Consider the following 23,485-nt stretch of genomic DNA (forward strand, 5'->3'; position numbering starts at 1 on the left):
GAGGGGGCTTTACTTCAGTAGCATTCCCAAGAGCAAAGAGTTCAGGTGCAAGAGTCCATACCGAGCAGCTGGCTCACGTTTGTGTGTGTGTGTGTGTGTGTGTGTGTGTGTGTGTGTGTAGGCCAGAGGCGTGTGTAAATATTGCTCAAAGCAGAGATTCACAGCTGCTTTGGAAGTGCCAGGATGGTGCCCATAAGCAAGCTTCATCAGTAAGAGCATAAGAATCGCTCTGCAGCTGGATCGGGCCAATGGCCCATCTAGTCCAGCATCCTGTTTTCACAGTGGCCAACCAGATGCTCCAAGGAGGATCCCACAAGCAGGACCTGAGCACATCAGCACTCTCCTCCCCTGCTAGTTCCCAGCAACTAGTCTCCAGAGGCGTAATGTCCCTATTTTCCAGGGACAGTTCCAGATTTACAGAAGCTGTCCCAGTTTCTGATTATTATTTAGTTTTTATTCATACTTTTTCTAATTTATACATTTCATTAATTTTACAATCATTTTAACACTTCAAGGTTTGACTTCCCCCTCTTTTTGCGGTTCCTTAAATTTATTTTTTAATATCTTCTGCATATCCAAATTCATTTAATTTGCTCATTTAATTATCTACTTTAAAAATATACTCCTATGAAATTGCAGTTTATTGCAATGCCCCGGTTTCTGATTTGATCCCGGAATGCTTGGCAGGGGGTTGGACTGGATGGCCCTTGTGGTCTCTTCCAACTCTATGATTCTATGATACCCTGCTTTTCCTTAGGACATCCCTACTTTCATGGGAGTAATGTTGGGAGGGTATGGAGTTATGCAACCCCCAAGCCAAGGAGCTAAGTAACTATAAAACCTTTAGAAGCCCTGTTTGGGGAAGTTTTTTTAATGTTTATGTTTTGTTGTGTTTTATATATGTTGGAAGCCATCCAGACTGGCTGGGGCAACCCAGTCAGATGGGTGGGGTATAAATAATAAAATTAGTATTCTTATTATGGAATAGGACATTGCTATTTTCATCGGAGAAATGTTGGAGGGTATGGAAGTTAAAGCTATGGTTTTCCCAGTAGTGATGTATGGAAGTGAGAGCTGGACCATAAAGAAGGCTGATCGCTGAAGAATTGATGCTTTTGAATTATGGTGCTTGAGGAGACTCTTGAGAGTCCCATGGACTGCAAGAAGATCAAACCTATCCATTCTGAAGGAAATCAACCCTGAGTGCTCACTGGAAGGACAGATCTTGAAGCTGAGGCTCCAATACTTTGGCCACCTCATGAGAAGAGAGGACTCCCTGGAAAAGACCCTGATGTTGGGAAAGATTGAGGGCACAAGGAGAAGGGGACGACAGAGGACGAGATGGTTGGACAGTGTTCTCGAAGCTACCAATTTGAGTCTGAACAAACTGCGGGAGGCAGTGGAAGACAAGAGCGCCTGGTGTGCTCTGGTCCATGGGGTCACGAAGAGTCGGACATGACTAAATGACTAAACAACAACAACATGGAAGTGGAACATTGCCATTGGGCTTAGTAGCCACTGATAGCTCATTCACACAGATCTCACTACTGGAAACTGCAGCCAGCAAGTGGTTTGACAGGAGTATATGAATAGCTCTGTTAGAATGTTGTGCTGTTGGTTGAATGAATGGTGGATAGAGAGCGGGATGTCAGTGTGTGTAAGAAACAGCCTACTTCATTGCTCCACCCATTTTCCTTCTGGACATGTTCACCATTGACGTGGTGGACCAGAAGGAAATGTGGCCCTCAGGCTGAAAAAGATTCCCCACTCCTGACCTGGAGGGATTTAGGCGTACTCAGGATCCTCACCCCTGCACGGTTGGAGGAAGATCAGGTGAGGCTTGGCCAAGTTGGTGTCTTCTAGTTGTTATGGACCATGATTCTCGTCATCATCTTCATCATGTATTAATTTATGTACTGCTTACAGGCCAAAATGGCTTCTAAACAATTTACAAGTATAAGATCCTCTCACCATCAAAGTACACAATAAAAACCAATTCCATCAAAACATTCAACCATCCACAATTATCCTTTTCATTGAAATGTGGCTGTAAAACAACAGTTTAAAGAGCAATTAAAGCAATCAGATCAGGAGGTTCAAGCTCAGGGAAAGCAGCTGCATAAACCGGTATTTCTTCAAGAGCCGGCGGAATGCCAATGCTGATGGGCCCTCTCATATTTCGGCGTGGATGGAATTCCACAACGCTGCTGCCACCAGTGAAAAACCCTGCTTCCATGTCACCATAAGCTGATCATCATCAGGCCACGGTTAAACCAACCTGGTTCCATTTGATGATTTTGAGGCCTGAGCAGGGAGTGGAAGGGAATAATGTTTTCCATCATGCGTGCCCAGCACAACTCTATGATGCTGAGCCTGGTGGAAGCTGGGGATGATAACAGACATATAGTCCAAAACATCTAGAAGGCACTGGGTTGGAGAAAGATGCTGTGACCGTTTTGTAAGCGTACCATTCCTGCAGTGCAGCAATTACTTGAAGATGGAAGTTTCCCTGCCTGCAGCCCAGTCATTGTTAATTAATCTCCTAGCTTAAATGGAAGATGCCTACAGACCTCAGGTGGCAGAGCTCTTTAAAAGAGTTAATGTGCTCTCCTCGGGAGTGTGTCATTGTGTTGCTCCCGGTGGGGTTAGTTCAGTTTTCTCATCTGCTCCAAGTGCAACTGCAAAGGGCCTCACAGAGTTGCATGCAGGGTTTGTGCTTCTCCTGCTCTCGTCAGGCTGCCATGGACCTTCCTGCTGCTGTGTTTTAGAAAACAGCCAGATGAACTGCTCCTCCAGGACAAGGATAAGAAGCCAAGAAAAGCCTGCTGGATCAGGCCAGCGGCCCACTGAGTCCTACTTCCTGCTTTCAGAGCAGCCAACCAGATGCCTCTGAAAAGCCCACAAGCAGGACCAGAGCACGCGAGCATGCGAACCCAGTAAGAGCCTGCTGGATCAGGCCAGTGGCCCTTCTAGTCCAACATCCTGTTCTCACAGTGGCCAACCAGATGCCCCTGTGGAAAAACCGTAAGCAGGACCTGAGCCCAGAGCCCTCTCACCTCCTGTGGTTTCCAGCAACTGGCATTCAGAAACATCCTTCCTCCAACAGGGAGGGAGGTCAAATATCAGTGTTAGTAGCCACTAATAGCTAATGAATTTCTCTAATCCTCTTTAAAGGACAAGGAACCAATGGGAAGTGTCCTCCAGTAACACATGAAGGGCTGCAGGTGGCCTGCTCCTGATTTAGAGCATCAGTGAAGCCCTGTTGCCCCACGAGAACTTGAGTGCGTATCCTAAAACAGGATTGGTATTTAAAAATAACAGATTTTACTGGAGGTTGTCCACAAACATCCTGCTCTTTGGGGTGGTGGAGCTGTGTCCCGTGGGCCATGGGGCAGCCCATATAGGCTTACAATATGCCCCCAGAAGTCTCTACAACAGGGGTGGAGAAGCTCAGGGCAAAACATGGCCTTCCACGGGGAACCCCAACTAGATGGGCGGGGTATAAATAATAATAAGTTGTTGTTGTTGTTGTTGTTGTTGTTGTTGTTGTTGTTGTTGTTGTTGTTGTTGTTGTTCCAGACCTCTAAAAACTCTCCACACCCAAGTGTTTTTAGCCTGGCTGTAATATGTTTTACTTCCTTGCATAAAGAGGTATTTGCGAGAGACTGTGCGTGTAGAAACCAGTCTCCTCTGCAAAGGTAAGATTTACATGTGTTGGGCAACTGTTTCCTCTGACCATGCCCACCACGGGCATATGGCTCTTAGAAGCCTGTCCTGAAGGGGATGTGGCCCTCGGGCTGGAAAGGCTGCCCCTATTTCAGCTCTACAAAATACAAGTGTTTCTTGGAAGGCAAACTATGGAGAGAAGCTTCCTGAAAAGCAGGGAGAGCTTGACAGCGCCCTGTGACTCAGAGTTCCTACTAGCTATTTACTTCCTGCATTTATAACCCTGCCCCCTTTTCTCCAAGGAGCTCTGTTTCCCCCTTCCTCATTTCACCCCAACAACAACCTTGGGAGGTAGGCTAGGCTGAGAGGTGGTGACTGGCCCAGGGTCACCCAGGGAGCCTCATTCATGGCCAAGTGGGGATTTGAACCCTGGTTTACCAGGTCCTAGTCCAACACTGTAACCACTACAACACACTGGGTCTGTAAAAGGACTGTAGTCAACATAGCATAGCTCTGGAAATGTTTTGGATGTGTGTAGCTCCAGTGTTTTCTCCCTGTCACTTGGCAGACTGTGGGATGGGATGGCAAGGTTGTTTTGCTTTTCAGACTCCACTCTCCCTGTCCTGGGTGACCCTTTTGTCTTCTGTGCCCTGGAGACATGTTCCAACAACACACATTTCTCCTCCTTCTCTTCTTAAAATATGTTCCATCTTTGAGGAAATGGGGAGGGAAATAAAGTGAGAACAAGCAACAGTTGAGCCAATAATTGCTCCCCATCTTGTAGGATTTTCCATTGGAATTAAATTGCAAATGCTACTAATGCCCCTAATTAAAGTCATTATTACACAGAGGAAATGAGGAGGCAACGCCTGGCAGCCTCTGCTCCTCGCTGTGTAAAGTCATCATGCTTTGCCTGCTGGTTTTTTGCGTGGGAGAAAAAAAAAGGTTTAATAAAGTTTCCTAATTGCTTGGCCCTGAGGTACACAGTTGATACATCAAAAGCAACCTTCTGCTGCCCGTCTGCTGCGCGGCATGTGCCAAAATATGCTCGGATTCCACTTTCCAGAGGCAACAGAGCTTCTTTGTTTACTTATTTATCCAGATTTATACCTTGCCTTCTGCACCATGCCCCTGAAGCTCGGTGAAAGCTGCAAAATATACAACCCTAAAACAGCAAAAGCAGCATCTAAAAACGGCACCAAGAGGTATAACATGAGCACATAAAGAAAAAAGCAGGAGCGTCTGGACTCAAACCAGTGCCATCAAGCAAAGCAGAAAGACACAATCAATGCAACAGCCTGAAAGCCTGTCTAAATAATCGTCATAGAGAAATAGTCTTTGCTTAGCGGTGCAAGGCCATTAAGTAGATGGATGGGCCCTCCCCCAAAAGAGGGTGTTGCAAATCCTGGGGACAGCCATGGAAAACACCTCTAATGCAACACACACATATCTCTGATGTTGGCGGGACACAAGATGCGCTGCAACAGAAGATCAGGAAGGAAAGTAAGGATGCCTGCATAAGGCCAGGGTGGGACAGTGCAATAGATCAAAGGGAGAACTCAAGGACATCCAACAAAGCTGAATGAAGATTCAGGGAAGACAGAAGAAGAAATTTCTTCATGCAGTGCATTGTTAAACTATTTACAGGTAGGTAGCCATGTTGGTCTGCCATAGTCAAAACAAAATATAAAATCAAAAATCAAAAAATCCTTCCAGCAGCACAAACTTAGTTGGTCTCTAAGGTGCTACTGGAAGGATTTTTTGATTTTATATTTTGTTTTAGTTAAACCATGGAACTCTCTCCTGCAGGAGGCAGCAATGACCACCAACCTAGATGGCTTTAAAAGAGAATTGGACAAATTCATGATGAGGAGGGGAAGGCTATCCATGGCTGCTAGCCAGGATGGCTATGCTCTGCCTTCATGGTCAGAGGCAGCATTGTTCTTATGTTCTTATGCCCATTGCACCAGCTGTGTGAAAGAAAAGGGGGGGCTCTCCCTCCCTGGATTTGCCCCATCCTCTTTTATAGCCATCCAAGTTGGTGGCCATCCCCAACTCTTTGGGGAGCGAGTTCCATAGTTTAACTGTGCATTTGTGTGAAGAAGTATTTCCTTTTGTCTGTCCCAAATCTCCTATCCTCTTTGATCAAGAATTATGAGAGAAGTGAAACTTCTCCATCCACTTCCTCCACACCCCAAGCATCATCTTAGGTGCCTTTATCATGTCTTCCCCTCACTCAATTTTCTTCTAAGATAAAAAGCCCCCCAAGGTTGCAGCCTGTCCTCGCAGGAGAGTCACACCTGCCCCTTGATCATTTGGGGTGCCCTTTACTGCCCCCTTTCGAGCTCTACAATATCTCCCCACTTTTTTTTTTTTTAGATGAAGCAACTAGAACTGAACACAGAATTCCAAATGTGGCATCGCCATCGTTTGGTAGGACAGCACTGCGATAGCAGCACTTTTGTTTTCGATCCCTTTCCTAATGATCCCCAATGTGGAATTTGCCTTGGGCAGAAGAACCCATGTCGCTCAATTTAAACCGCTTCAATGTGACAGCAGAGGAGTGGTGCCTGGGCTCAGAGATCAAGGGATGTCCATGAAGCTTGCCTCCAGTATCAGTCATCCCAAATGTATTAGTCTGGCAAAGCGCTCTTGTTAATTGGATGCATTTGGGGTGGGGGGAGAAGGTGGAGATGGAGGAGCCACGTATCATGGTACTTCCAGCAGAGCTTTTCCTGTGGATGGGGGAAGATCATAGATTCACGGAATTGTCGAGTTGGAAGGGTGACCCGAGGGTCATCTAGTCCAATCCCCTGAAATGATGTGGGTCAAGGAGGGGCAAATGCACTTTTCAACACAGCAAAAGGGGTTCCAGGAGATGGTCTGAAGACCCATGAAGCTACCACCTTACTGTAGGTGGTCTGGGTCTGATCAGTGCCTGCTGCTGTGAGTTAGAATACTGGAAGCTGCCTTATACTGAGGGAGACCATGAGTCCATCTAGCTCAGCATTGCCTGCACTGACTGGCAGTAGCACTCTGAGGTTGCAGACAAGGATCATTCCCACTCCTACCTGGAAATGCCACTGGGGACCGAACCTGGCACCATCTACATGCAAAACAATGGCTCTGCTAATCACCTATGGTTTCTGCTCCTAAAAATAATGCAATATTCCAGTCCCTGTGGTTCTCAATAAAGGGTTGAGTTAAACAGAACACTGGAAACTGCCTTGTTTACATTCCCATCTTGGGTAAAAATAAAATAAAAAGGATTCTTTAAAAAAAGCAACACCTAGCTTAATATAAAATGTATACACTGCTTGATTGTTAACAGAACCTCTAAGCAGTTTACAAAAAAAGTTTAAAACATTAAAATTGTTAATAAAATGCAAAGTTAATATCAGGTGGTAATATAATTAAAATAAACATTTAAGCTAAAAACAGATTAATTTCTACACATCTGCATTAGCTTGATTGAACAAAAATGCTTTTAGGAGGTGCTTTAAAGAGGAGAGTAAATGTACCTTCCTGGTGTCAACAGGCAGGGAGTTCCAAAGGGTGTGTGCTGCCAAACAAAAATACTTATTTTTTTTTTTACAAGTATATTAACTGGCACCTGTCACAATGCCATTCCACAGATTAAAGCGGCCGAGCGGGGACATATGGGGTAAACTGGTCCCAAGCTATTGTGGGCTTTATATACCCATGGTTACACCTTGAATTTGGCCGTGTAATATATGGGCAACCAGTGCAGATCTCTGAGCAGTGGTGTCACTTGATGGCAGGGTCTCACTCCTGTCAGCAGTTGTACTGCAGCATCCTGCACTAACTGCAGTTTCTGGATCAAGCACAAGGGAAGCCCCACATTGCAGTAATCCAGCCCTGAAGTCACCAGCGCCTGGACTACAGTGCTCAAGCTCCCCTGATCGAGGAATAGCCGAGACTGTCATACCAGGCACAGCAGGCAAAAGGCACTTTTAGCCCCTGAAGCTACCTGGGCCTCCAAGCAGCAGAGCTGTGCCTAGAAGCGCCCCTAGACTGTGCAATGTACATTCGGTGGAAACAGGGCTTCTAAGCTTTTTCGTTTTCTCCATCACGTTAACGGCATGCAGAAGCAGCACAATGTAGGCTAAAAGGCAGACTTAGCAGCATCCTGACTCTCAACACTGCCTGGAGTGTCAGAACAGCTCTGAGGTTGCTAGATAAAAGGGGGGGGGGAATCCATGTTTCAGCCAATTTATCCCGGAAACTCTTTCGAAGCTGTATATCCAGGCACTTAATCTTCATGATATTGGTAGTGTCAGATATATCCTTGTAGCAGATTAATAAAAGGCAGCTCACCTTCCTTCTCCAGAAGCAGTAGTCTCAAAACCTCCCCTGTTAGCTTTCCAGGTTTATCAGAATAACATGAAGGCATGGAAAAAAATACTGTTATCCCAAGTACAGATATACTGTAATTCCAGTGGAGATGTGACACTTAACCACAATTCGTTGCCAAAATCCTGGTAAAGATTTTAAGAAGAGCCTGCTGGATCAGGCCAATGGCCCATCTAGTCTAGCATCCCACTGCCCAATTGGACGCCCCTGGGAAGCCCACAAGGAGGACTTGAGTACCACAGCGCTCTCCTTACTTGGGATTCTCACCGGCTGGCATTCAGAGAGATTTGGGAGAAGAAAGGGCTAAGGAGTAAGCCCTACACAAATCTGGAGTGGAGTCCCTAAGCCAGTTGGGATGACGCTTTGTACGCCTGCTTCCGGCAACTCCTGCACCAAAGCTGGTGCCAAACATATTGCTCTGCTTTCCTTTGGACCACATCAGCAAGCCCAAAAGGGGGGGTCTTGTCATCTGGGCAACCCAGGACCTCCATGCACACTACCCTGGCTTGTGCCCCGGGGGAGGCCACTTCAGAGCGGCTAACGCAGTGGCATCACTTCATCCTTGGAAGCACACTCAATGGTCTCTTGAGACAGACGGATGCCAACCACAACAATTGGAACTGCTTCTTCGGCTGGACTCCAAGTCCAAATTTGGCAGCGCTCTGGCACGACTTTCCGTTTTGAAAGGATTCCTTGATTTAAAAAGGGGGGAGGAGGCGAAGCCCCTCTTCTTCTAAGCTTTCTTGAGGGGCTCTCCATCTCAGAACAAATGACTACTTGCATGCTATAGGTATAACTTTTGTGACACAAAAACTCTACCAACATGGTCCAGGGACAAATTTATGCATTAAAAACAAATCAATCAATAACGTATCTGGTGTGTTTAGTCAGTGGAACGATGCTTATCTGAGGGCAAAGGAAGATGAAGCACGTAAAAAGAAGTCACGGAGGAGTCCTTTGGGAATAGGCTGAGCCCAGCTTGGACAGGCAGCAAAACATACCACCCAACGTTTGCTGGTTCAGTTATCAGCGTTGCATCTGTGCAGAAGCAGGTGCTCCCCTTTTCTCATTTGGTGTTGCATTTGTTCATAGTTAAACTATGGAACTTGCTCCCCTAGGAGGCAGCGATTGCCACCAGCAGTGCTTTCTTCCAAGAAAAATAGGTGCCGGGATTCACCGTGCAGTTGTCACAGTAAGTTGCCGGGCACTGTCTGCCGAGGTGCTAAAAACTACGGCAAGCTGTCTCGCTAGCTGGTTTGGGGGGTCGCCCTGGTTTTGGTGCAGGTCAAATAAATGCACCCCTGCTTCTCTCATTCTCTTAGATTGAGGTGGATGGCATGGGCAGCTCGGAAGGGCCCTCGTACGTGCAATGGTAGAGGCCTAGCTGGAAAGCTTAAAGCCTGTCACTGCTACATGTGAGATGGATTGAAGAAAAGGAAATATGAATGGACCTTGCCCCATAGCTTGACCAATCACAGCTACGAGCTAGGTGGAGTCATACATCTACCAAAGTGTAGACTCGCACATGCTGGTCAGCTTCCGTTATGACTTGAAATGTTTGTTTTGGGCTTCTCAGAAGTACATAAAGACAAGAAGCGTGCACGGGGGGTGGGTTTCATCCCACAATGGTGCCCACCTCAGAGATGCCGGAACTGTGCTCTGACTAGAAAAAACACTGGCCACCAGCCTGCATGGCGTTAAAAGAGGATTGAACAAATTCATGGAGGAGAGGGCTAGCGAGGGCGATGCCCTGCCTCCACAGTTGGAGGCAGCAATGCTTCTGAATACCAGTTGCTGAAAACCGCAGGAGAGGAGAGGAGTCTTGGGCTCGAATCCTGCTTGCAGGTTTCCTGCAGGTATCTGGTTGGTCACTGTGAGAACAGGGTGCTAGACTAGATCCAACAGGCCCTTTTTATGTCCACTGACCCTTCCTTTTATAAAACGAACAGAAAACACTTTAAAAACCAGTTGTTGTTTTTTAAACTGAACTAAACGCTATATATAAGAACTTAGAAAGGCCAAAGGGGGCCCATCTAGTCCAGCATCTTGTTCTGACAGTGGCTAGCAATGAGAAGGGGTGCATTCCCCAGCATGCTGCCTCCGATGGTGGAGACAGAACATTTGATTGCTTCATCCACTAGCAACAACCTCTTCCCTCTCCACACACAGGTGTAACTGAATAATGAAGAAACACAGGTGTGGGAGCTATGTTGGCCCTCCCAGGCGTGGACAGGAAAGGCAAGAAACTACCAACAAACTGAGAGGGCGGGGTGGGTGCAGACGTTAAACTTTACTGCCAAAGCAGGGAAAACACCCATTTAAACTGCCAAATGTCTCGTTCTTTATTTGTATTTGAGCAAGGAGAGAACGCGGCAAGTCTCTTGGACAAAGATCTAACATTAGAGTGGCAGAGACTCTGCACTGTGCCAGAGAATCCGCACAAGGAAATGCCAGATTTGTCTTCCTTAGTTGTGGGACCAGTGTTGCTGTGCCCCAAGACCAGATTCCAACCTGCCCATGGAGAGCTCAAACCTCTGATCAGCTTCAGAAATGGGCCCAGGTCCCTCCCGAGAAAAAGAAGAAGGTGACACACTGGAAGCTAGTTTCAGTTGTGGGCTGGATGCAGCTGCACACTGGTTTGGGGAAGGGGGCTGAAACAAGAAGGCATAGGCCCACTGCCCCACAAAAATGCTCCCAATTAAAAAGGAGGACCCCCAAAAAGAGGGCAGGAAAAGATGAGACGGAATGAAACCTCAGGAGCAAAATATTTTGCCGCCAACTAAATTATGAGATTCTGACCACAACAGAGTTTGCCTCCGCCCCCCGCAATCACACGCAAAAGACAAAGGACACCATTTCAATTTAAACCTGCCGTATCTGAGGGAAAAGGCCCCAGAGGGGAAAGTCAACCTCCCAGAAATGTAATTTCCTCATCCAAATTCAATACTGTGGCCTTTTAAACTTACTACTGCCATTATAATTGGTATCCTCCCAAGCTCCTTAGTCCTGCGAGCTAAATAATTCCGCACACGGCCATTTTTCTCCTAATACTGAAAATATCAGAAGTTGCCTGAGACGATTGGTTTGAACTGTTGGAAGATCAGGCCCCCTTCAAGGGCTCAGACAAAGCGAGGGCTACCAGAGACCAATTTAAACTGCAGCAGCCTTTGTCCAACCTGGTGCTGGAGGTGTAAATAATTACCAGACTTTGAAAAACTGGCATAGAACTATAGAATTGTAGAGTTGGAAGGAACCTCAAGGATCATCTTATCCAACTCCCTGCAATGCATCACGGGAGATCAAGTTCCTTAATTCTGTTGAACCGATTAGTTTTAATTGGATTTGGAATCAATGAGTAATTAATTGTTACAGCTTTGAATTTTATCGTGTTACTATCTTCCTTAGTGAGTCGTGCAAACCATTGTTCTGAATGCTTTTTTATAGGGTAGGGGGCACAGGGGATGAGTTTACTGGACCAAGGGGACGGTGACCCGATAAAGTTTGGGAAATGCTGCTCCAGGCGGTGTTTAACGGAGAGGTGCAGGAGTTGTGCTGCATTCTGGAGAAGTCTTCCTTCACTGAGCAGCTGCAGTTTGGGTCTTTAGGGTAGGAAGAAGGGCGTTGCGGTGGGGCGGTGGTTCAGTGTCATGGTGGCTGGGAGGATTAACAAGCTGCTCCCTGCCCTGTTCAGCAGCCCACTTTGCCAGGACCAAACTTTTCGGCATCGTGGAACAACCGGAAAAGGCACCAGAATTCTTGCACCCCTGGACACCAGCAACCATTGTCAAGACTTACCTGGATGTTGTCGAAGGAGGCTCTGTTAGTGACGTCATAGAGCAGCAGCAAAGCTGAAGAGGAAGACCAAGGGACAAGGAGAGAAGGCAAGGCACAGGTCAGCCCACTAATCAAACGCCGCAGATTAGAACCACAAAACTATAGAGCGGGAAGGGGACCAAAGGGTCGTCTAGTCCATGTCCCTGCAATGCATGCCTTGGATTTTACATAGGACAGTACATTTGGGGTGGGGGACCTTTTGGCCAGGGCTGAATCAGGGCTCTCTTTATGGCCCTCGGGACTCTGCCCAGACATCCGCCCACTCTCCAGTCCACCCCTCTAACCAGTCACATTCTGAACCCGCCTCCCAGTCTAACTGGAATGTGTCCTTACAGTGTAGGAAATGTCATAAAGAATACAGGATGCCACTGAAAAGGAGGGTGTTTTGGGGAGTGGGAAAATTGGATTCTGTTCAAATAATACGGTGGTTTATGGACCCCCGTGGTGCAGGTACAAAGCACATAGACACATACCTCTCTGCCACACAACAAATGCAAAATCTAGCCTGTGGATTTTGTGGTCTCAGCTTCACTGGAGATATTTAAACAGAGGCTGGCTGGCCATCCATCAGGGGTTTTTGAGCTGTGATTGCAGGGGGTTGGACTAGTTGACCCTTGGAGGTCCCTTCCAATTCTATGATTCTGTGGTTTGAGTGAGTGCAACCCAGAGCCACCCCAGCTCCTCATACCTCCAGGGTCCCCGTGGTGAGAAATTCTCTCTTCCTGCTTCTGCATTTTTCCTTCTCATCAGCATTTTAATCACTTTCACTTAACGAGCTCCCTTTCCACTTGAGAAACCACTAACTGATTCTCAGAGAGAGCTCTAAATTTTTTACTACTGAAGTTTTAACAACAAGCGTTTGGGAAACAGCTGAGTCCCGGCTGGCCTGCTTCCTGTGGTCTTTAATTCACGGGCAACGCTTTGGTTGGCGAGTGGAAACTGGCACGGAGAGGCCTCCACACATGCACAGCCCTTGCCCTCTGACCCCTCAGCTTTGGAAGACTAGTAGGCCGGGTGTCGGGGGGGGGGCTCCCATGTCTAGCAGTATCAGCAAAGCAGCTGCAATCAAAAGGGGCTCTGGACACACACAGGTGGGACTGCTGCAAGGATTTCTGGAGCTGTCCCAATGCCTTCTTGGGTGTCCCATTTTGGCAGAGCTGGTGTCATGGACTGGCTGAATTGCAGAGGAGTGGTGGGAGGCACCAGCAGGGGAACCCCCAAGGGAACCCCCAGGGGAAGAAGGCTCAGGGCCATTAGTGGTGGGACAATGAGTCGTCAGAGGGAGAAGATAGGGCAGACTGGGAGGAGGAGGAAGTGTCGGAAGGAGAAGGGGCAACGGGGTTTAGTGAGCAAGAAGATGCTATGGCAGGAGAGGAAGTGGGCCATGAGACAGAGATGAGGCAAGCTGCTGAAGAAGCCAGGGAGTCTCCCCCTGCTGCTGCGACCAGCTCCCCTCCCCCTGGTCTCCTAGAACCTGCAGAGGAATGAAGAGGGAAGAGCAAAGAGAGACAAGACGACGGAGCCTTAGGCTGCTGAGGAAGAACCTTAGAGAGCGATGGGAAGGCAGGGACCTTCAGTCCTCGCAACTGCCTCTTTTGATCAAGACTGGGGAGGGGTGCTGTGACCACTAGGCCTGAGCTGTTTTGCTTCTTTGAATAACGAGTTCACTTCACTGACATCAGGTGCTTTATGGTTTTATTGCTGACCTACGCCTGACTCCAGCTTCTGTCAGCTGTTTGGGATTGCAAAATAACCTCCTGGCCAGCTTTCCTCTCATGGTGCTCTTTCTACTGGGTGGAGAGTGTGTGGGTGGCAGGAGGGAGGAACAGTTGCACCTCACCTGCCCCGCCCTGGTTCCACAAAGGAGCTCAGAAAGCAAGCAGACAGTTTTTGTTGTAGGCCCGGGGAGATATCCTTGAGAGCATCTTGCTCTGACTGGGGCTGCAGGTGAATGAAGCACTTTTGAGCCTCTGCCTCTATCCCACCCCTCCTGGAATCTCTTAAAGGGTCAGCTCTCTGGCCTAAAGGCAGGACCTCCTCCTGACCTCCCAACTGGTGGTGCACAAGCCTGCGCTGCTGGTGAAGTACTGCCAGAGGCACACTGTGCCAGGGGAAAGGATCTTAGCCAGGGGTCAGCAAACTTTTTCAGCAGGGGGCCGGTCCACTGTCCCTCAGACCTTGTGGGGGGCCGGATTATATTTTGAAAAAAAATATGAATGAATTCCTATGCCCCACAAATAACCCAGAGATGCATTTTAAATAAAAGGACACATTCTACTCATGTAAAAACACGCTGATTCCCAGACCGTCCACGGGCCACATTTAGGTGGCGATTGGGCCGCATCTGGCCCCCGGGCCTTAGTTTGGGGACCCCCTGATCTTGGCCATAGTTCTATGGGCCTGGTTTCCATGGCAGCTGGTTCAGTGGCCTGCTGCTGCCAGCCTCAAGTTCAGTGGTCATCTGATGATGACGATTTATCACATTCCTATCCTGCCTTTCCTCCAAGGAGCTCAAGGTGACACACACACGGTTCTCTCCCTCACAACAACCCTGTGAGGTAGGTTAGGCTGCGAGACTGTGACTAGCCCAAGGTAAACCAATAGGTTTCATGGCTGAGCTGGGATTTGAACCCTGGCCTCCTAGGCCCTAGTCCAACACTCAGAAAACTACGATACATCAGGCTCAGACCCAGGAAGCTGACCGAGGACACTGTTGCCTCCAACTCAGTATCCTGCTTGCTGCTGGGGTCGTGACATTGCCTGTTCAGCCAGAGGGAAGTGGGAAGCAACCCACTTAATCTGGAGTAGGACACTAATTTGCCCCACCTTCCTTGTTCTGTGCACTTCCCCCCCCCCCCATTAAGAAACAAAAACCTCTGTTTCCTGCAGACCTTTGAAGGCTTCCTTTGAAGGCTTACAGTGTGAAAGTTTCCCCCTTGCTAATGAGCTAGGCAGAGACTTCAAGGCACTTCATGGGGCGGGCTGCCTGACTTTAGAGGGCTGGGAGAGCAGCAATCTGAAGAGGAAGCAGCATCTGCTGGCAGCCCTTGACAAGGCTAAGGGGGCTTTTCATGCTGTCGCTTTCCCCGTTTGGAATTCTGTGCAAGTTCAAAGCATGCAAGGAAAGGCAGAGCCTAGCTCCAAAAAACTGGGTCGGATCAATCCAAAGCACACACTTCCACCCCATGCCCCCCAAATATCCCACTATTTAGCTCCTTGATCTGCAGGAAATGAGTGACATCCCTTTTTCTCTTGCCTTTTGCAGGCTGAAAACTCCCCAACTCTGTGTTAGGGATAGGCTGTGATGACAGGATTCAAACAAAAAAAGTTTTCAAATCAAACCAGGAAAGATATCTGGCGAAAGACTTTTTAAAGTCATTTTCACATGGTCTCTATAATTGGCCCCACTCATGAGGAGACTTTTAAGGAGCTCAAGAGTTGTAAATTACAGAGCTAAAGTTCCCAGAATTCCCTGGGAGGGGGGGGACAGGTTGCTAAACCGCTCTGGAAATTGTTGCTCTAGGAGGGGAATTGGGGGTCTTCTAGCAATTATTAGCACCCCGAACAAACTAGAGTTCCCATAATTCTTTGGGGGAAGCCGTGCCTTTTTAAAGTGGTATAATAGGGATTTTCATTGTATGCTTTGAATATGACCTGAATCCACCCTGCCAAAGAAGAATGGCAGATTAAGTTGATGGATTATGCCGAAATGGCTAAAATGACAGGAAGAATAAGAAATTAGGAAGACGAAAACTTTAACAAGGAATGGGGAAAATTTATAATTTATCTTTAAAACCATTGTAAACAGCTAAAATCGTTAGTAGGATTGGAATGACATTTGTAGTATAACGGTGAATTTTGTACATAATGGAGATGTAAAAGATTTGGATTATCATAAAAGGAAATGATTAACAATAGGACCCACAAAGGGGAGGAGGGAAGTCCAGGAGATTCTTTGGAATCTTGTTTTTATGTTGTATGTTGGATATGTGATTGTAAAACCTTAATCTGAAAAACCAAATAAATAAATTTAATAAAACAGAGAAAAGCGAAAGGAAGAAAGGAAGAAAGAATCTGGCCTCAGTCCAATCCAGCACTGGGAACCAATTGAAGTGGCTGAAGTTGACAGCTTGTAGAAGCTCAGAAGTGAGAAGGGGTGAGACGAAAGGGCTCATTCCTTTTAAAATACAATCTTAGGAATGTCAAAAGGTCCCTTTCAACTGTTTTCCAAGGATGCCTTTCAACGTGCTCAAACCTAACACCTTCATTCTCCACTGACTCTCTCTGCTCGCATTTACAAACCTGGCTGACTTTGTAATTCTGTGCCATCCTCCACTGCTCACTACATGATCTCTTATTGGCTGGGCTAGTCCATGTCACTAAACTAGGAAACTGAAGAAGCAGTGAAAGGTGATGGAAGCAAGGATGTGGTATTAAGGAAAGTAGGAGGGCAGAGATGGGAGCTGGAAGCCCTCTTTGTCCATTGTGCTCAAGACCAGCAACTTTGGGGCTCCTCCTCTCCCTGAAACACTTCTGTCCCAGCTGGTCATTAGAAGAACTTGTAACTAAGAACTGCTACCCAAATTTGCAGTTTTCCTCCTCCCCCCGAAATCCATTTTCTTCTTGTGCTGTGTCTTTCATATTGGAACTGCAAAAGGTAAGGGCCATCTTGTATTTACTGCTTTGGGGGGCAGGAAGCTGCCTTATACTGAGTCAGACCATTGATTCATATAGCTCAGTACTGCCTACACTGACTGGCAGTCGCTCTCCAGGATTTCAAATAGGGATCTCTCCCAGCGCTACCTGGAAATACCACTGGGGATTGAACCTGGGACCTTCTGCAAGTAACACAGGTGCTCTAGCACTGAGCTATGGCTCCTCTCCTGGTTTATTTTTTTTGGGGGGGTGGAGAATGGATTTTGTAAATAGATAGATGGATGGAAGAATGTTGCTGAAACCACAAGCAGGGGTACAACAATAGTCATGTGTGGGCTTGAAAAAGGGCAAACATTTTCATAACTTGGAGGTTTGGGAGAAATACTTCTGCCCTGCATTCAACCTGAAAATCAAAGTGGAAGACCAATGGATGGAGCCCCAAGCTGACAAAAGTTTCTCTCTTCTAACTTGTCCCACTCAAACTGAGTTTCAATCAGAAAGCAAGAAACGCTTAGAGGTTCCTACCATGGGCGTCTCGGTAATAGGCATGTGTGACACTGCGGAACCTCTCCTGGCCAGCCGTGTCCCAGATCTGAAAATAGCAACAATCAATGAAGTCACAAGAGGCCAACTTGTAACACACATCATCTCCTTCCTTCCATCCCATAAGTCAATGCCCCAAGTCAGTCAAGGGGGGGGGGAGAGAGGATGGATTCATTCTTCTCTTGCTGAAAGCACCTGGCAGGTAGGAAGTGACATTTCCCCTTTTCCCCTTGTTTGTTGGGGTGTCCAAAATTCTGAGGGCTGAGTCCAGACCTTTAATGGACTTGCCTTTATGGGAACCACCTGCCCACAGTGCCTCCGTCTCCCCAGGATGTCTCCCCAGGCTTCAAACTACAAACTGCCCTTGACACACTGTTTTGGAAATTGTTGAGCACAGAAATCTAAAGTTGTCCTTTCTGAAAAGAAGCAGGAATTCGAGCTCCTCTCTCCACGATCACCAAGGCAGCTCCCCCGCACCCGCCCTTGTTGGAAGGTGTCCTTCCTAACAAGGAGCTGAAGGGGCCCCATCCATCTGAAACATGATTAATTTTCTCAGTCCGCAGAGAGATGTTGATAAAGATAATTATAGGCAAAAGGTGACATGAGTAATGCCTCTTCAAAATGGGCCGTGCCATTCCTCAGCCTGGCGGTATTCTGAAGCCGTTCCCATTTACTTGACAAACAGCATCCTTAAATGAGAAAATCCATCCGACAACCAGCCAGAAGGGCACCCTCATAATTAGATTTATCTGCCTTTAATGGACTAAAGGCATTTTCACAGGGTGAACCATCTCCTCTGTTGTGCGGGGAGAGGATTGCCAATGCCACCAGTCCCATCAGTACTAAAAAAAAATCCCACCATTTTGCACATTCCCTAAGCCCCTTCTGAAGATGGAGACAAGCGGCAACAAATTGCTACCTGTGGAACTGTTGGTGCTGTGTTCATTCCCCGTGTCTGCAGTCATAGGTTTATTGTCTATCACATGACTGGGTATGTGTTTTGATTCCACAGGAATGGGATGTGACGTATACATGATGTTTGTCTTACTGTGTTCCCTGAAGTGGGACTATTGTCCTTTGTTCTTTCTCTTTGCTGACTGATGCTAGAGAGAGAGGGAGCCATGTTCCAGAGCTCCGTGTGTATTATATGTAAATAAAGTAGATTAGCCAACATGCTGAGTTGCTGTGGTCTGTCACGCAAGCTGTGCAAACCTCTGCGGATCCTACTTCCCACATCAGTCGCAGTGATGTTTGGGCTGAAGAAGCTTCAGAAGCTCCCAAATGATCATCCAGGAAGGAGGGATCATGCCAGTTGGGCATGTGTCTCTGCCAGGGTCCTACTTGTGAGTAAGCCGTCTCCTGACAGTATACCCCCAACTGATCATGACTAAGTGGCAGGACTTGGTGGGTTTTCAATGTCTCTAGAACGGATCCAAGTAAGAGTGAGCAGAAGGAGAAAGGAGGCAGTGGAAGACTTCTAACAGCACAGCACCCTGATGCCTCAGGGGGCTGCATTATAACATGAGCATCAGCAAATAAAGGAAATACATTTTCTTCTGCAGCCAGTCATAATAAAGAGCATGTGACTGCTGAGGACCATTTCTACTAGCAATGATAGCTATGTTTTACATCCACAGTCTGCTATTTCTAAAAACCAGTTGCTGGAAACAGCAGGAAGGGAATGTGCTCTTCTGCTGAGGGTGGTGCTGTTTGTGTGTTTCCCATTGGGGCATCTGGGTGGCTGCTTTGAGAACAGGAGGCTGGACTAGATGGGCTGCTGGTCTGAGCCATCAGGCTGTTCTTTTTATTTTGTATTTCATAAAATTTACATGCTGCTTTACTGGGGTGGGGGGTGAGGGAGGACCCTCAAAGCAGTTTACAGAAAGATAAAACAAATTTAAAAAATCACTACAATACTTTCACCTCTCTTCACACTCAGAGCTAGAGCATTATTCCATTAAATCCCACTATTTAACAGTTATTTTGCTGGGAGCCCAACACATGACAAGGGCTTTGCTCATGGAAAGAGTTATCCTGGCACCACCCCCCTAAACATATCAGAAGCACTCTGAGCTCAGAACCGACACAGTTTGCCTTACCTGCAACTTCACTTTTACGCCATCCACATTCAAGACTTTATTCTGGAAGAGAGGAGGGGAAAGAAGTGAATTAATGCATCGAAATCAGGTTTGGGCCAGCCAAATAACCTACGAAGCTGGATTACAAATACTTCTGATGCCCAGTGGAGGCTAGTCACCTAGGGTGAACAGGGCACTGTCCCACCAATTTCAGTCTGTCTACAGCCAACCCACACCTGCTTGCCTTCCTTGCCTAGGGGTGGGGACAGCTTGCCACCTTCCTCCTCTTCCTCCATCTCAGTGTTGCCCTTGTAGAACTCAACAGGAAGGTGGAGGGAGACAAAAATTCATGAGCTCTGATTCTGACTGTCATTGGCCCTGGTACCACTTTCTGGTGGGCTCCCTGCCTGCTGCTGGTCCCAATTTATTTATTTTTAAATCTCATACAATTTATATACTGCTTGACAGTTGTTTTTTAAAAGCCCTCAAAGCTTTTTTTTAAAAAAGATTAAAACTCACATCCAACTTTCTAAACATCTAGGTAGGCTTGCCTAAACAAAAAAAAAGTTTTAGCAGGTGCTGAAAAGAGTGCAGTGAAGACACCTGCCTGTTATCAACAGGCAGGGAGTTCCAAAGTGCAGGTGCTGCCACACTAAAATAGCAATTTCTTACAAATCCAGAATGGGCGTTATGCGGCACCTGTAGCAATGCCAGTTCTACAGTTCAAAGCAGCCGAGTGGGCATTTATTGGGTAAGGCGATCTCGCAAGTAAACTGGTCCCAAGTTGTTAAGGGCTTTACATGCTAACAGTAACACCTTGAACTTGGCCCAGTACCAAATCGGCCATCAATGCAGATCTCTGAGCAAAGATCTCTCTGCACCAGCTATAGCTTCTGGATCAAGTTCAAGGGAACCCCCACAAATGGTCCCTTGTAGTAATTCAGCACTGAAGTATTGGGCACTAGCTAACATTGTTGGCAGATGTTGAACTTTAAACCCAGCTGGGACCCACCAGAGCCCCCTCCCCACCTGTCCACCTCCCCAATTCTTGCACACTTAAGCATTCACCATGCTCCTTGCAACACTTTGCCAACAAATGCAAAGGCTGACACAGCAAACTCTTTGCAAACAATCCGCCCCTGCTAGGCGAGAGCAGAGACTACAGACATCAAAGTCTCCCTCCTGGGATAGGCCAGCCTTAGAAGTTAATTCAAAGCCATGTCAAAGTCTCAAGAGAACAAAGGCCAATGTTAAAGGGTGTGCATATCTGCAAAGGGATCATAGAAAGATAGAAATCATACAATCATAGAGTTGGAAGGGACTCCAAGGGTTATGTAGCCCAGCCCCCTGCAATGCAGGAACCACGGCTAAATAATCCCTGTTTTGTATTATATTGAGTCAGACCACTTGTCTACCCTGATCAGTGGCTCTCTAGAGTTTCAGGAAGGAAGCCAGGGGGAATTGAACCTACAACCTTCTGCATGCAATGCAGATGCTCTACCACCATCCTTCCCCGTCGGGAAGATGGGACACGTCACACTTGGTAAGTGGATGCAGAGAAATGAGAGTGAATCAGGGTGTTTTCAGAGCATACAGAGAAACAAATGGTAACAGCTCTGCTTCTTACAGTCCCTGAACCTCACCATGCAAAACCATTACATGTCCATTTGAACTGGACAGCAAACCTGCAGGTTGACCTACAGAAAATGGTTCGGGGCTACCAGGGCAAACAGGGACCTGAGCCTTGGTTCACCAATGTAGGGTACCATGATGGTGATTGTTGCCCATGCTGGCTGGGGCTGATGGGAGTTGGCACCCAGAGAACACCATAGTGGGTACCCTTGTTTTAGGGCATGGGGTTACTTGTCCTCCAGCTTCAAGCTCCCTCTGGAATACCTAGGATGAGCTGAGATTTCTTCTACCCATCTCCTTCCTTCTTATGCAATGGATGAATGCCGTTGCATGTTGGTGGTGGGTGGGGAAACACACTTCCTTTTCACTCCACAAGCACGTAACAGGAAGCCATGTCTGGTCACCACAGCACCCATTGGCAGGGGCCCACCTACCTTTACTTTGTGCCAGATCCAAAACCCAGTCCCCAAACAACAGGGGCTTGGGCAAGGAGCTAAATTAGCAGGAATAGCCAAGTCACTTGGGCTGGCATGGGGAAAAACATTGTTATAGGTTTGGGAGTCAGTCTGAATGATAACCATGGGTCCCTTCCAGGCATGTGATCCTATATCTGTGCCGTTGCAATGTTTAAGAGGAAACATGCTGAACCTGTCAAGCTCCTTCCTTTGTCAAGAGCCTTCGCTGTTCAGCTAAGTACCCATCACCAGCATCTTAAAGCATCTGTTGCCATGGAGACAAAGGGGTGGTCCTTTTCCCACCTTGCTTGACTGTATGCCATGTTATCCTGGGAGGGAGAACAATAGGACATTGGAAGCTGGAGACACAGAGGCCTGTCTGACTCTGTGCTAGAGGATCTCCCTGGAAATCAGACAGTGAAGCAAGATTTGTCAGGGTGCAAATGCTGTGAGTCCCTCCATCCTATGATAAGGTTGTATATATATGTAAGTAAAACCATATACCCTAAAGACACCACAGCCTCCAGTGGCCTTCATTCCAAGGAAACCGAGCCTTGGGAAAGCACAGGCGCCTCTGAATATCTAGAGACTGGGGTGCTTGCAGTTGCAACAATATGCTACAGCCAGCCCTGGGCAGCAGATTCCAGCAGGAATGGGGTTTTTCCTGGGACTATGGAATGTTAAGATCCTAAGAAGGGCCTGCTGGATCAGGCCAGTGGTCTATCCAGTCCAGAATCCTATTTCCTATTCCCACAGTGGCAAACCAGATGCCTGTTGGAAACCAGCAAGTGGGATTTGAGTACAAGATCCAGTGCTGTCGAGTATCCCGTTTCCCCCGGGATTCTCCCTTATTTCAAGCAGTTTCCCGCTGCTCTCCCTTATTTTTTATTTCCCTTAAATTTCCTGTTTTTAATGGAAGCAGCTCCTCCCCTGCTGGCCAGGGTCTGGGTGGGAAGACCTCGCCTACTTGGAGAGAAAAGCCTCAGCCCTCAAAGCAAGTGGGAGCCATTTCCCGTGCTTACAGGGGGGTGTATTCCTCCCCCTGCACCAGCCCCTATCCGTTGCCGCCGAGCCCCTCAGCCGGCCAATAGGGTTAGCTGGCAGGCGGAGCCTGGCTGCCTTTGAGCAGCTGCTGCTTCCTGTCCTGTTTTGATGGGATCAGACAAGAAGATGATGGGGCTCCATTGCGCGGAGCACATGGCTGCCCTCCTCTTTGCTCCACTCCGAGCCTGCTTGGAGTTTACATTGCTGCTCCGCCCACTTTTGCTTCTGGCTCCGCCCACCGCTGACATGTGACTGTCCCCGGGATAGGTGAGACTGCTGATCCCTTATTTTCAAAATCGAAACTTGACAGCTATGACAAGATCACTCTCCTCTCCTGCAATTTCCAACGGATTCAGAAGCATTGTTGCCTCTGACCATGGGGTGGGGGCAGCTTGCCACCTTCCTCCTCTTTTAAAGCCCTCTAGGTTGGGAGCCATCACTGCCTCCTGTGGGATTGAGTCCCACATCTCATGGAAGACAAGGTTTCCCCCTTTGGGGGGGGGCTGGCTGCATTTTGCATTTTCTAAACATTGATAATCCGAGTTACAGGTGGGTAGCCGTGTTGGTCTGCCATAGTCAAAACAAAATCGAAAATTCTTTCTAGTAGCACCTTAGAGACCAACTGAGTTTGTTCCTGGTATGAGCTTTCGTGTGCATGCACACTTCTTCAGATACCAAAAGCTCATACCAGGAACAAACTCAGTTGGTCTCTAAGGTGCTACTAGAAAGAATTTTCGATTTTGTTTTGACTATGGCAGACCAACACGGCTACCCACCTGTAACTGGAACTATGGAAGGCACCACATTGAGCCGCATGAAATGGAAGTCCATAAATCTCACAAAGAAACTGGCACAGATACAGACAGACATCTCCTTTCTAACCAAATGCAAAAACCTGGACATCCTACCCAAGGGTCTTAGAATTAAGAACCCCCTGCAATCAACTTATCCCACTGAACATTCCAAGAAACTGTGCCACACTCTCTCCAAGAAGCTGCTCAAACATCTGATCAGCGTTCTGTACTCCAAACAGAAGAAAATAAAGGAGGGTATCTGAAGAAGTGTGCATGCACACGAAAGCTCATACCAGGAACAAACTCAGTTGGTCTCTAAGGTGCTACTAGAAAGAATTTTCGATTTTGTATTGATAATCCGGTCATTTATCATCCAAGAAACATTATGTATGTTCCCAGCTTCCCTCCA

At 47.4% G+C, this 23,485-nt stretch overlaps 1 protein-coding gene across 1 annotated transcript in view; it reads right to left on the reverse strand.

Moving 5' to 3' along the window:
* RAB26 (RAB26, member RAS oncogene family) overlaps positions 1–23,485 on the reverse strand; it is a 118,484-nt gene that overhangs the window by 8,678 nt on the left and 86,321 nt on the right. Inside the window, exons 3-5 of the mRNA XM_033167278.1 lie at positions 19,173–19,214; positions 17,056–17,122; positions 11,836–11,888 (exon numbers count right to left, since the gene is read on the reverse strand). Of these exons, the coding sequence (XP_033023169.1) occupies positions 11,836–11,888; positions 17,056–17,122; positions 19,173–19,214 (162 nt within the window). The remainder of the gene's footprint in view (positions 1–11,835; positions 11,889–17,055; positions 17,123–19,172; positions 19,215–23,485) is intronic.

This window comes from Lacerta agilis, chromosome 13 (genome assembly GCF_009819535.1).
Source record: "Lacerta agilis isolate rLacAgi1 chromosome 13, rLacAgi1.pri, whole genome shotgun sequence".
Lineage (NCBI taxonomy): Eukaryota > Metazoa > Chordata > Lepidosauria > Squamata > Lacertidae > Lacerta > Lacerta agilis.